Source organism: Eutrigla gurnardus (genome assembly GCF_963514095.1).
Source record: "Eutrigla gurnardus genome assembly, chromosome: 8".
In the NCBI taxonomy this organism is placed as follows: Eukaryota; Metazoa; Chordata; class Actinopteri; order Perciformes; family Triglidae; genus Eutrigla; species Eutrigla gurnardus.
The window spans coordinates 10,137,884-10,151,795 of record NC_139922.1 but is presented as its reverse complement, the minus strand read 5'-3'; the positions used below and the strand labels follow the sequence as shown (position 1 = coordinate 10,151,795).

At 40.6% G+C, this 13,912-nt stretch overlaps 1 protein-coding gene across 3 annotated transcripts in view; it reads right to left on the bottom strand.

Moving 5' to 3' along the window:
• vdra (vitamin D receptor a) overlaps positions 1-13,912 on the bottom strand; it is an 86,561-nt gene that overhangs the window by 26,948 nt on the left and 45,701 nt on the right. For 2 of the 3 annotated variants that reach the window (XM_084014804.1, XM_084014806.1), the window contains 2 exons: positions 2,430-2,577; positions 1,396-1,526 (listed from right to left, as the gene is read on the bottom strand). In XM_084014804.1, the coding sequence (XP_083870930.1) occupies positions 1,396-1,526; positions 2,430-2,575 (277 nt within the window). In that variant the 5' untranslated portion in view covers positions 2,576-2,577. Of the gene's footprint in view, positions 1-1,395; positions 1,527-2,429; positions 2,581-13,912 lie in introns of all 3 variants that reach the window. The other variant, XM_084014805.1, reaches the window with a different exon arrangement.

Below are 13,912 nucleotides of genomic sequence, written 5' to 3'. Positions count from 1 at the left end.
GAGTAAGTACACTTCAGCAGTTGGATTAAGTGTTTACAACAGGTTAGTAGTGAGCACAAGCTCTAGATTACACTGTCTTAATTCAAACGTCTGTTAATGTTTTGAAACCCTCACTTACTAAATGTACTAATGTAAATATATATAATGCATTGTTAATGTACATCATGAACTTTGTCTGCTGTTACAATGTTAGCTAGTTAGCTAACGTTAGTGACTGTAGTAATGTTATCAGAGGCATTAAGTCTGCTACTATATTCATTATTTTCTTCTGTAGTCTACATGCATGCGCAATAGAGCATACAACATTTTTTTTTATCCTTTTCCCTCTGGGCTGAGCCATCCATGGGTGACCATGGGTTGTACACTACTTTAAAGTCCACTATATAGGTTAAAATATAGAGTATAATAATTCTCACTATACATTCAGACAGCACTACAATGTAATTTATATACTTAATAACTTGTAGTGAGTGAATTCGTACACAGCCATAATCACTGAATACTACATAGGATTGAAATAATGGATAATGATAGCATAATGCAGAGCACCAATTAAACAATAACTGTAAAATATAATGAGAAAAATAAAAACAAAACATTGTTTGCAATACAGTATTTAAATTAGAGTTATGAGGTTTAATTCTTGGTTTTGAATCTTGTCTAATTCTGTCTAATTGCAAGCAGATATGTTGAGACATGGGTGAAAAAGGCAGCTATTCGGTGAGCCAGTCACAACAACTCATTAAATAGGACTGTAGGCTGCCTTGCTCTCACTGGCGTTATAATAAGATCGGAAAATATGGCAATGGCTAAACTAAAACGTCTGCTCAAGTGCAACAAAATAGAAAATTAGCAATGAAACACACCATTAGTTTAACGCTAAGCACTGATCCTGAAAAAGCACCAGGAGCAGATCCAGATGCCTTAATGAATATTACATTAAAGTCAAAGATGCAACATCCTGCTTAATTATTACTCAATTTAGAAATATAGGAATCTTACTTACTGAACGTTGCAACTGTCATTAGCAGTTTTTATGTAGTCATGTAATCTGGTTAGTAGTCTTTAGATCTAAGATTTCAATAAACAATTTAAAACATCCTTCTACAGGGTAAGATGTGAATTTGATGTAACCGAGAAAATGCTAGAACCGTCTCGTCATTTGCGTAAAAAAAAACTGGAACTGCACTACAAATAAGTCAGATCATCTCTTCAGTCTATGTTTGAACTAAATTTGTGTTTAGTGTACAGCTAATGACCAATATGAGATCCAAACAGTGAAAAACTGTTGGAACTAGAATAGTGCAGCTTAACTTCACAGCTCCATCTCAAGCTATGACCTCAAAATCAATGCACCATTGCTGGAACGTCAGACGTGAGAAAAAGTCTACTCACACTCTTTCATCATGCCGATGTCAATGCAGCGTTTGAGACGACAGGCCTGGCAGTGGCGCCGGTTGTCCTTGGTGATGGTGCAGCTCCCGTTGAATGGACAGGTGAAGGCGGCTTTGCGCTTCATGCTGCGCCTATAGGAGAGCGAATCGATTACTCATTAAGCATTGTTTATTCTCTGTGGTGGTTCTTATACTGATGTGAATGCAACTTTCATTTAAAGGACTTTTAACACTTATAGGTGCAACAAATGTATTTTAAAACCAAAAAGTGGCCTGCAAACTATACCAAAATAAGCAGTCAAGTCAACATGGATGCTCCTTTGAAGGAATATTTTATAGAGAGTGATACATGATTTAAGAAAAAAAGCAAGTTATGCACTGCCAAATGTATATACATTGTACATATACTTGACAATGACATGCGTTTATAACGATTACAACAGTTAATTCCTACCTGAACTAGCTCATTAAAGTCATGATGAAAAAAAAGAAGCTTTGAAGAGATTGCGTCTTTCCCTTAAGGCGGTGGGATTAAAAATTAATTACAGTACTCCGTTAGTGAATCCTACTTAGAACCCTTGATGTAAGAAGAAAAAGTATGCATGTGTTGTGTGCATCCTTGTGTAAGGGAACGTGAGAGAGCAAGCGAAAGAAGAAAAAAAAAAAGCTATTGTGGACTCTCATGAATAATATATAGAGTTTATGCAACCATACATAAAAGCATGTATTGTACCATAACATCAAAGACAGTGTATACCAACATCAGACTGTCATACAGCAGCCGGTGTGCTAAAACAACTGCATAATTGAATGTTCAACTAAAATATTTACCTCATCATGATGCCCACTACAAAGCAAATAGGATGCACACTGAGAACACCTCCTCCACATGGAAAGCCAGCTCACAATAACTTCCCAAACAGAGACCCATGCACTTGCCATCACCCCATCATCTGACGCACTTAAACACTCACACAGCACAGAGAACAAAATTCACAAGGTGAACACAAGGCTCAACTCAGGGACAGCACCCACCTGAAGAATCCCTTGCAGCCCTCGCACGTCATCGCGTTAAAGTGGAAGCCGGTGGCCTTGTCCCCGCACACGCCACAGATCCGCGGGGCATTGCGGTCGAACTCATCTGGTCCGACCACAGACGTGGTGACCGTCATGGGCTCCATCACTGCTGAGACAAGAACAAAAAAAAAAGAAGGAGAAGGCGTTAGAGCTCGCCTGCTATTTGTTTACGAGTGAAACACTCAAAGACAAAACGATTTTTAAATAGGCGAGGTACTGGCTGTGTGCATATGAGAATTTCACAAACCTCGCCCGAAAGCTGTAAAATCAGTTTGTGTCCTCTGCTCGTGTGTTGTGTGGGAGTGTTAGAGTGTGTTTGATGGGAGGTGTGTGTTTTCCTCTTCTTATACAAACAGGTGTCGGGCTATTAGCATATTCAGCAAAAGGCATTGACAGCCACGCTCAAACTCTCACAGCTATTGGCTGAATGACTCAGCAGTCACACACACACACACACACACACACACAAAATATTAAGAATCACGATGAAATTGCAATGTTAATAGAAAAGAGAATTAATGACAGAAAGAAGGGTATTTGCCAAAGGCTAAGACATGACTGATACATTTAATACAGCCAAGATGGAAGGGCTCATTTTTCCACACTCGCACCATCTGGCCGTCCCCTATGAAATAAACAGCAGTAGAGTAACACACACCGGCGGGCCAACTTTGAACAAACTAATCCAAATCAATCTGTACAGAAAGATAATCTGTTTGAAGTCTTATTGAAGGGACGAGGATACTTCATGAAAAGAGAGGAGATACATGATGCAGAATGAAAAGAACACAATGTGTTGCAGGTTCTGAAGATAGCACCGGTAGAGTTTGAGCCAGTGTATTTTTTTATTCTTCACAATGGGAATGCCAGCAGCATGACGAGACGCAGAGCACTGAACCAATATCTCAAGAACCTACATCGATCGGTGGGTCTGTCTCTACGAGCTTCGGCCTCCCCTTCATCCGGAGCAAGTACTCGACCGCGTTCCAACATTTTTACTTGCGCGGATATTCAGAATCATAGCAACCAGACGCAGCCAAAGCTGTCAGCTGAAAAACAAATGTTGCATATCTTTTCTGACATATGCAACACCAGGGACTAGTAAACACAATTTATTATAATACAAGTAAATACTAACATCTGAAAGGGGGTGAATGCACGTACGTCCATGTACTTGAAAATACAAAGAAAAGACTCAAAATGTAACAAAGGGAGGGAAGTGTCCATTGCGTCAAACACATGATTAGAAGGTTTTTGCTTTCGTTATGCTAGGGCTTAACATATGCTTATGCTTAAGCAGAAAGATCTCAGCTTGTGGACGAACACTACAGAGAAATCCCTATGTGAGAGAGGAAAAGGTCATATGAGGCGAAGACAGCAAAACGAGGACAAAGAGAGGAGGGGGTGCATGCAATGAACTTAGGCCCAGCGTGAAAGAACAGTCACGTGGTGGTTGTATGCCCTGTGGGGAGTTGACATGCAGAGAAGTGGGACTTGGACAGTGTTAAATGAGGACAAAGGGATAGGAGGAATTGGACGCGGAGGAGTGGTGCATGGCGGGAGAGAAATGATGAAAGAGGTTGAGGCAGGTGAAAGTGAATGATGGAGACAAACATAGTCGGACTCCATTAGCTCGCATTACGTCTTAGTTCGTGGAAGTTTCAAAACACGAGCACGCATACGAACTACTGGCCGTGAAGCATCAGTCCCATTACCCAGAATGCACCAGACACGGGAGAAGCAGGACACGCTCTAACATTTTTTGTGCACCTGTAAGTGCGCTGTGGCGGACGAGGACCACACTGACGGACACAAAAACAAGACACGCGCCATTAGTCATCATGTCACGAGAACAGCTTGAATAATGAAAAAGATGGAGCGGGTGAAATGAGATGGCATGTCAAACAGCCGAACGGATCTGCCAAAACAACACCAAAAACAACCCGCCGTTTCATTAGTTGTGATGATAAACAACAGTAGGAGTCGGCTCTGTAATTAACAACTCCAGTGTTATTTCTCATTTAATCACTTCTCTACCCATTATGTGCTTTCTCTCACTTGTTTCTCATTTGTAACGCTGACTTGATAATTAGCTTTGTTATTTATTTATAGTCGGCATGATTAGTGTGTAAAGAAAAGGGGGGAGACTTTTTAGCTGCCAGACGAAGGTAATTCCATGGCTTTTATTCAAACAATTTAGAACAGGTTATGCAGAACATAAATGGTAAAGAAATAAACATTGCTATTGCTTAACACACTACACTCACTGCTATACTCCTAGGGATGAACCCTTTATATTGTCATTGTGGATCTGTGGGTAGTGACCACTTATCTTCCAGACACAGATATCATAACTGTGAGCCTGTCCTAGTGCTCCATGCTGCCACAGAGTAAGTTGGCTTGGTGTTTGTGTGTCAGCCAGAGGTCCAACAGCTGATGTGACTGCTCCAAGCTCAGTCCTGGAATTCTAGTCTGTAAAGGAACAGACTTGATAAGACGTTTTTATTGAAGAGAGCTTTATTGTCCTGAACAAGGCCTTTCATCCACTGTACATGTCAGGTAGACTACACAGAGGACCACTGATCAGTATATCAGCAGAAAGCCATGGAGGTTCTGCAGCTGTTGCAGATGATATGGCTGAGATGCACTGAAGTAAATAAAACTAAAAAAGAAAACATTAGCTGTGTAGTATTGCTAACCTTTTTGCTATTTTAGCATTGCCTCATTAGCGGTTAGCATCACCAGCTGTTGCTAACTAGCCAGCAATAAGTTGCTGCATCCTAACTCCCTTTTCAAAGACATTTCCTAAAACTAACATGCTAGCTTGACATATGTGCCTAGCAAAAACAACCATGTTGTTTACGTTCATTATGATAATATTTTATGTTTTCTTACATGTTGTGCTCCTCTTCCGACCGATCATTCATGTTGTAGTAGGGCAGTGCGCGTTCACGCGTTCTGGGGGGCGCGGCTTTCAACAGAGGTCTCAATAAAGCGGACCAGATCTTTCCGGTACGCCAATGTGTTAAGTCAAAAATAAGGCCTTAAATGAACAAATCAATTAGCAACTCATCACCATCTTTTTCCCCCTCTTTAATAGGCAGCACTCAGGTGTGGATATACGGTGTACTCACAATAAAAGAGCGCGTCAACCTGGTTAATGATGAAATTATTTCACATACTTTGATAAGTTTGTTTTCATTACTTGGTGATACTGATGTAGAAAAGTAATCTCTAAAGAGGTTATAGAGATGATAAAATTAATTCACACAAGCGCTAGAACTAGGGATGTCCCAAGTCAGTCCTAAAATTGGCATTGGAGCCAATCCTGTGTTGTGCTGTTCATTTCTATTAGTTTCTTCCATTTTCAAGCTTATGTAGATGCTTGTGTACCAGTTAATATGACATCCATGCCAACCGAACAAATTGGCAGATAGGAGAGAGGTAATGTTGCAAGACATCAGATCTCAGCTATGTATAATGCATTCTTCATGGATCCATTCTCAGCGTCAGCGTTTGTGTCGACACTGGAGAACTGATTTATTAAATGTGTTACACAGCTACGGTCAGATCATGTCTGAGGAAGACAACAATTTATACTGTCCGCGCGCGCACACACACACACACACACACACACGCGCACACACACACGCACACGCACACGCAGAGCTGTATTACGTTTGTAGTATTACTTGTAAGTTTTCTTTCCCCTTTGGCAAAATTAAAAGCACAAACATTAATGGTTGCCAGTTATTTATAATAATAATAATAACACAGGACATCCTTTGCTTTTTAAATGCAAACATCATGGGTTAGAAAATACAAAAAACGTGTTTTATTATTGTCAGGTCTGCCCTTAAATAGGGATCGTTTTGAAGTGGTGTTGCATTAGACAGGCTACTTATCCATATTCATCCGTATCAATAATAATAACTTTATTAACTTTATCAAAACAAAGTAACAAACAACATTTCAAATAGAAGCAGGCAAATAAACAGAAAAACTGAGCTAAAATTCATTTTGGCTTTTTTGAAAATGTATTTAAAAAGATTGTGCAGGCCTCAGACCCTCAGGCAGGGAGCTCCAGACCAGAGGGCCTTTGACAGTAAAGTTAAGTTTTCTTTGGTCTCGAGTCAGGCCTCAGAAACAGCCCGGTCTGAGGATCTGAGTCTGCGTCCAGGGAGCAGGAATGCAGCAAGAGGCAGAGCCATAAACTGCTCTAAAGGTGATCAGTAAAATATATTCTAAAACTTTCTGGTAACCATTAAAATGGACTAAAATGGGGCTGACATGATCATGTCTTCGAGCATTTGTTAAAAGCCGAGCAGCTGCATTTTGTACCAGCTGGACGCACAAGATACCTTTTTGGCTCAACCCCGAGTACGAGTTACAATTTAAACAGAGATAATAGCAGGGATGACCTTCTGGATATCAGGCAGAGAAAAGACCTGATCTTTGAGATGCTCCTTAAATGAAAAACATTTTAATTTGTTTTTGAAAAGAAAGGTCACTGTCAAATAAAATGTCACACCCATGTTTCTGTCTGCAGGTTTGATATTTGAAGACAAGGACCCAAGATGGTTCTGTAAAATAGGGATGAGAACATAATTTAATTATTTCTGATTTATTTTCATTTAGGTAGAGAAGGTTTGGGGCCATCCACGACTTTCTATCTGACAAACAAGATAAAAGATAATTAAATTTGCCTTATTCACCGGTTTTTAATGCAACAAATATTTGTGTCATCTGCATAACCGTAGTATTGGATTTTGGGTTTGTTATTCTGTATATGCTGCCACTGGTAGAGTTTAGAATCTCTGCCCGAGCCCGACCCTAGCCTGGCCCGACCCACGGGCCAATATTTCCTGCCACTACCCTCCGGCCTGATCAGGCCAGCCTGTGATCAAGTGGTAGACCAGCAACTTCCTTGTTGTGCGAGTTCAAATTACTGCTTTTGTCAAAGGATTCTGGTGGCTTTGAAAGAATGGCTTCAGTTCCCGTAGAAACAGGCTGTCAGACAACAAGATACAGTGGGGGAAATATTCTATTTTACTATTCTTATATAGCCTACACTTAAGATGATATTTATGTTTAATTTAAAGAACTACCTGAACTAAATTAAGGTTGTACAAATCCATTTAATGGGTCCCAACATTACAGAAGCCATCCTTCATACAGAACCTCCAATAGTTAGCCAGCTGACCGTCCCAGGATGGTTTCTTAACAACATAGAAGTGGAACTGTGTTGTTTTTGTTGCTTCTGCCAAACCGCCGTTCACCTCATAGCCCGTTACAGCCTTGTGCTCCCATCACTCACTGCACCAACAGTCCTTGCTGGTATTGACACAATAACAAAATCCAATGCCACGTCAATAGTGTTGCGAAAGACTGAACACTGATAACAGATAAACAACAAACTTTCAGAGTTTTATTAACTTTGCCTTAATTAAATGTACAAGATTAATTCCCACTTCAAATCCATGTCCTGAGGGTGTGTTGTGCAGACTGGTACAGGAAGTAAAACAGAAAAGGCTTCAATACACACAGTCTGGATCTTGAAAAAACATAACAAAAGCGTCAAACACTCCCAATTTTTGACTGCAGTGCCAAATTTTTTACTTGTTAACCATTGTACTGCAGTAGTATTGACATTTAGCTATGAAACCATGGTACTCAGTCACAATAATGGACAATGTCACAAACTTTAGACTTATCATACGATATTTGGACATGCGCTCAATAACTTTTATGTTGTCAACATCTGTGATTGTTAACATAAGAATATCACATACAATTTAGCCAACAAGATGCCCTGACTAACAACAGAGTTCTCCGTACAATATAAGTTCTGGGTATTGCATATTTTTTGATACGCAATGTCTGTACACTCTCCACTGCTCAGTAAGAACTGAAGAAGCCTCTTGGATGAGAGGCATAATGTCTTCGAAAACCAAAAGCAAGTCCAGTTGCTAATTTGATGTCTGAATAATGTCTGAATATTCATAAGAATTAAAAGTTCATTGCTCCTGTAAAGGGTGTATTTGAATAATTAGCCGATTATATTAGTGCATCAAATGGTCTGTTATGATCCAGCTCACAAGAGGGAAGGGGAAACAACATTAAACCAGTTGACATTGGTTACATTAAGTTATTTGTTGACAAGGAACTAATACTGCCACAAAACACAAATAAAGAGTTAATCTACAAAGGAGAAAAAGGCTCAGTGGGTTGAAATCCAATAAACTAATATAAACAAAAGAGGACTCTTTAAAAAAAAGCCCTACTACACTAACTTAATCTAAAGCAAAAGCAAATCCCTAATATATCCAATAGGCTTGACGCAAAAGGTTAGACATGGGCTGAATTCCAAATGACAAACTGCAGCTGCCGTTATGAAGTAAGAACAGTTGTATGCAATATTCATTCAATAACAGGGCACCTTGAACTTCGACTATCTTGCTCATATCTGCTATGCAAAGGATTGAGAGTCAGAATATCCAGAAAAGCATGCTTGTATACGGCAGAATGAGACCGGATGCAGTAGGGCTTCTTGTATCTTTTAGAGATGGGATGGAACAATGAAGAGGGAAAGAGATTAGGCATCTGGGTACCAATCACACAGAGGGTTGTATGTAGAACACAGCAAGAAGGTTAAACACAAGAAATGGTGGTCAAAACAAATAATATGATTTATTTAAATTATCTCTGGGACAATATAGCATCAGACAGAATTGGTTATTGTGACATGCCTGGTACCCATGACAAATTTCTGGTGCCATGGCAACAACAGTCCTTGCGTCCTTGCCTGTCTTCCCATCCCAAATATCCATTTCATCTTTCATTCTTTCTACTGTTTTGCTTGTCTTTCTCCCTCCCTTTTCATTAATGTCTTGCTAAATCCCCTGTAGCTGTAAACACATTTGTCCATGTTGCTTCTGAGAGCAATGCATAGTCGGCTATACGTGCCATCTAAAGTCAACAGATGAAAAATTTAGTGAGAGGGATAATCAGGTCAAATTACAGCGGAGCTTGCTCTGTCTGTTTTTGCTGATGCTGATGTTATTTCCCCTCCGAAGCAGTGAACACTGAGCAGTGCGGCAGCTGAGTGCCATTCAGTCGTGTTTAAATTCATAAAATCCCTCATAGCATGTAAACACTTGGTCCCATGATGCAGACTGTTTAGACACCACCTCAGCCCAACCAAAAAACAACAGATCAAAAGAAACACAATCTTGCAAATGGATCATACAAGTCACAACACCCGATCGGGCCAGTGATAAGAAGTGGGATGGGTGGTAAATGGCCTCTTTTGATCTTCCTATTCACCTACTTCCAGCACCATTTCTCCAACTACACCCATCCTCAAACTTGACCTTCATTTTAAATCTTAGCGTAACGTTTTCCGACAGCATCTTTGCATCTTTGACAATATCCTGATGGCAAAATCGATCAACGCACAGAGAGATAAACACCTGGCTGCTCAATCCGGCCTCTGTGGTAGTTCCCACTATAGGTATCTCAAAACCACACTCTGTTTTGAAGCACATACAGACTGACACCATCAGGACTGGTAGAACTGTTAAAATGTGTACTAAAAAGCAAAAATATCAATTAGTATTATATCAATATCTACCACATCCAGAGTACCCTCTCAACATAGACAAATCCCACCACATGCCAATTTATAAAAGTGCAGAAATAGTTGTACCTCCTTCAAAAGCTTCATGTTGCTCTCTGGTGACTTTCTGTCTGCTTTTCTTTTCTCTTTCACTCCAGCCCCTTCTGTGCCCCTCGGAGGCCAGTCAAACTACTGAGCTGCGTTTGTTTGGCTTCCCTCCTATCATAAATCTGATGTTCCAGTTTACAGAACCTGTACAGCCCACAAGCCTCTAAAACAACAAGGCCACCTGACTGTGTAGGAGGAAAGAGGAATGCCCCATGCTTTATAATAAACAGTATGTACTCTATATGTTATGTAATAAACTTTGTGTATGTTTGGACTTCCAGCTAGTGTTAGGCTTTCTGTTAAATTGAGCATGACATGGACTCAATGTATTGATTAACCAGCAGCAGTACCTTCAAATATCATCACAATGATTGAGCATTCTATCACTACAACTCTGAGGTCGAGCCTGATAATTAATGAGCATCTGGTGGCCTTTACCTGGGTTAACGCACACACTGAGAAATGCTTTCAGAAACCACAGGCTGATAAAACTGATCATTGGGGATTTTGTTGAGGAGAAAAGCTTGACGTTTCTGAACAACAAATAAGGTCAAACCAGCATGGTGTAAGCAATATTTGGGTGAATAAAATAATTACAATTGTGTCTCAATATCTAGAGAAATTGGCCGTGGATGTAGAAGGGAGGTTTGTGTCCAGTGCCACAACTCCTTTTCAAATCTACCCTGTATGGAAACATTTCTATTTGTTTTGGATTTACCTGTATTTCAGTACTGTCAAAATGGTATGGGAAGTAGAAGAAAAGTGTTATTTGCTGATCTACAGCAGAGGGGAAAAGTTAAACATGTCGAAGGGTGTTTGTCAAGATCTTTAGACTCCATCATAAGTGCAGCATTTAGCATTCTTGTTTGACTCCCACCTTTCAGATCACATGTTTACAGAGTGACCAAGTGCTGCTGAAGTGATTTGAACTTGGCGACAGGGAAGCATAAAAGGTTAAAGAGATTGTCCCTAAACTGAGGACCTGGGTTCACAAGCATCAACACTGCTAAAGTGTCCCTGCCAACCCTGACTGCTGCTCTGTGGTTGACCCTGACCTCTGACCCCCAAGTGGAGGTGGCAAGAGAAAAGACAATTTCCCCACAGGGATCAATTAAGTCACACCACTTTCTGAAATAGGACCCCCTTTGTTTAAATTGCGGCCAGCTTATAAAAAGGAACCTTTTGACTTTTGTTTCACATACACTAAATATGCCAAGCCGAGTAGTCCCACACAATATCTTACATTTCCTACAAAGAGCTGTGATACTCTCTCCTTCCACATAGTTTCTCTTCAAAGCTCAGCAGTAACCCAGTACAGCCCAGTCCTGTATAAGGCTCAGTATAGGAGGGTACCATAGGAAATGGAATCTGTTTCGTATAGAGAGGTTCACTCTATAGGCGGCACAACAGGGCGCATGGCCTACTTTTACCACCAGCTGCCTCATAGTGGGCCTCCCTAACAGCTAACTGCCATAAACTCCAGGCCAGTACAATACAACAAAACGCCAGCCGGGCCGGAGATTAACACACACACAAAAACTAGAAATCCACTCGATCCACACCTCGAAAGCCCAGCGGCCACTTCTTATGTTTCCTCACGATGATCTTACACAGAGGCTTCTAGCTCTGTCATCTTTGGGTTGGACTTGTTTACTGATGTAGACAGTACAATGAGTCAAATTCAACATAAAAAAAGGTCTGGTATTTGATTCCTGTTTGGCTCCTTAAATCATCATTTAAGGTAAGTTAAGAAATCACAGGGGAAAAACTGCACCCAAACAATCTACTTTTGGTTCAGACTTCAATTTGGGACACAAAGATCAAAGACAGAGGGTATTTTTCAGTTTATTTTACAGAAAGTTATTGAGAAACAAATTAAAATGGATCCACCGGAACAGAAAACCTCTCTACATAAGGTAAGATAAACCACATCCCCCAACAACTCTCTAAAACACTTTAACCAAATGTGTGTGCATGTGTGCTGGTGTCTCTGCAAACGACATGGTGAAAACTATATAAACTGGCCAATGTGTTTACATTATACACAACATTATAAGGACTGGAACATATTAGGAATATATGGACACATTAAGATATTTATGCGCTAATGGAATCATTAAGTAAACTAAAATAAACATACAGTAATGTGGTTTTGGTGCATATAGAAAAATGTATTTCAATCTAAAACATATGTTTGCTGGATGTAAACTCATTATCAAGCAGGCAGCAAAACACGAAATGAAGGTCAGTATCAATAGGCTACAATGTGAGTGTCAGTACAGTACCACGTGAGACAGTGGAGTCTAAAGACATGAAACATGGAGAGAGAAGGAGCTTTATCCAAACACATCTAACAAATGAGCCTGAGGCCATTAAAGAAAGGGGAGCTCTGAGCCTGTGTGTGTGTGTGTGTGTGTGTGTGTGTGTGTGTGTGTGTGTGTGTGTGTGTGTGTGTGTGTGTGTGTGTATGTGTGTGTGTGCGTGCGCGCATGTGTGTGTGTGCGCGCGCATGTGTGTGTGTGAATGCCATGTCTGTTTGAAAGACACAAATGGAGAGTCCCAATTGGCTGCAGAGGTATGCTGCACAGAGGGACTAATGTGATTGGTCGGTATGTGGCGCACCCCCGACACATGCACATAACAATGAAGTAGCCCTCGATTATAGTCTGCAATCTACACAAAATATTTCAATTCCATGCCGTTCTACTTTTTTCCCCTAGTCTCTTCAAATAAAACAGAAACATCTTTAGTTATCCAGGAAGTCTTATACTGTCTATTAATAGACGCATGAATGGTTCTCAGATTCAGTGTGTGCTCCATAAAATGTCCAGATGCTGTTTGTGAACTTCAGTGGCTCAGCGTGGGCGTGACTGGTCGATAACTGTAGCTGCTGTATATCAGCTGATTCGTCCGCATTTATCAACACACTGATAGTGTAATTTATGGATGTTTTACAACAATGCCATTATGAAATAATCAATATATTAAAAACACTCTGATAATGCCAGGCTTTGAAGCTATTAAAGCTCTGGTCTACGATTTGAAAGATTTGTCAATTGAGCCAAAATTGATCCAATAGTAGCCATCCGGCACGCTAATAATGTGTCATCATTCATGGCCGTAATAAACACTATTACTGCTTTGTACATGTTGTGGAAGTCCCAGACACACCGGGAAATAAAATGGCGTCCTGTCTGAGTACATACCTTTACCCGGAGGGGGACGTTCCCATTCATTTTCTATGTAAGAAGCCGTGCAATGCCTTCACGTTGCGGCGAGTTTCGAGAGCGCACTGCCTCCCGCAACCTTCGAAAATCTTTTAAACTGACCGTTGTCGATCTAAAATAAAGACAGATTCTGCATAGCTTATTTCTTGCATAAAATGTCTTCAAAAACTCATTTCGGTGAACTATTTTCGCTAATAAGTCTGCGTGAGAAATACTAGACGTGGCATGTGAGCGTGTGAACAGGTTGAAATGCGTGTGTTTGAGAGCCCTGGTGTCGAGACTATTTCGGTCTCTGCAGTATTGTTAATTTGTTCGACGGAGACGTTAGCCTGGAGGGGGTAAGTGCTTCGTGGGAGGCTCCAAGGGGAGGACGATACGAGCTCGGAGGGGAGGGGTGTGTGTGTGTGGGGGGGGGGAGGATGCTTTTTTCAAACCTTTCAAATCGTAGACCATAGCTTTAAGATATATATTATAGTAAGTATAATACA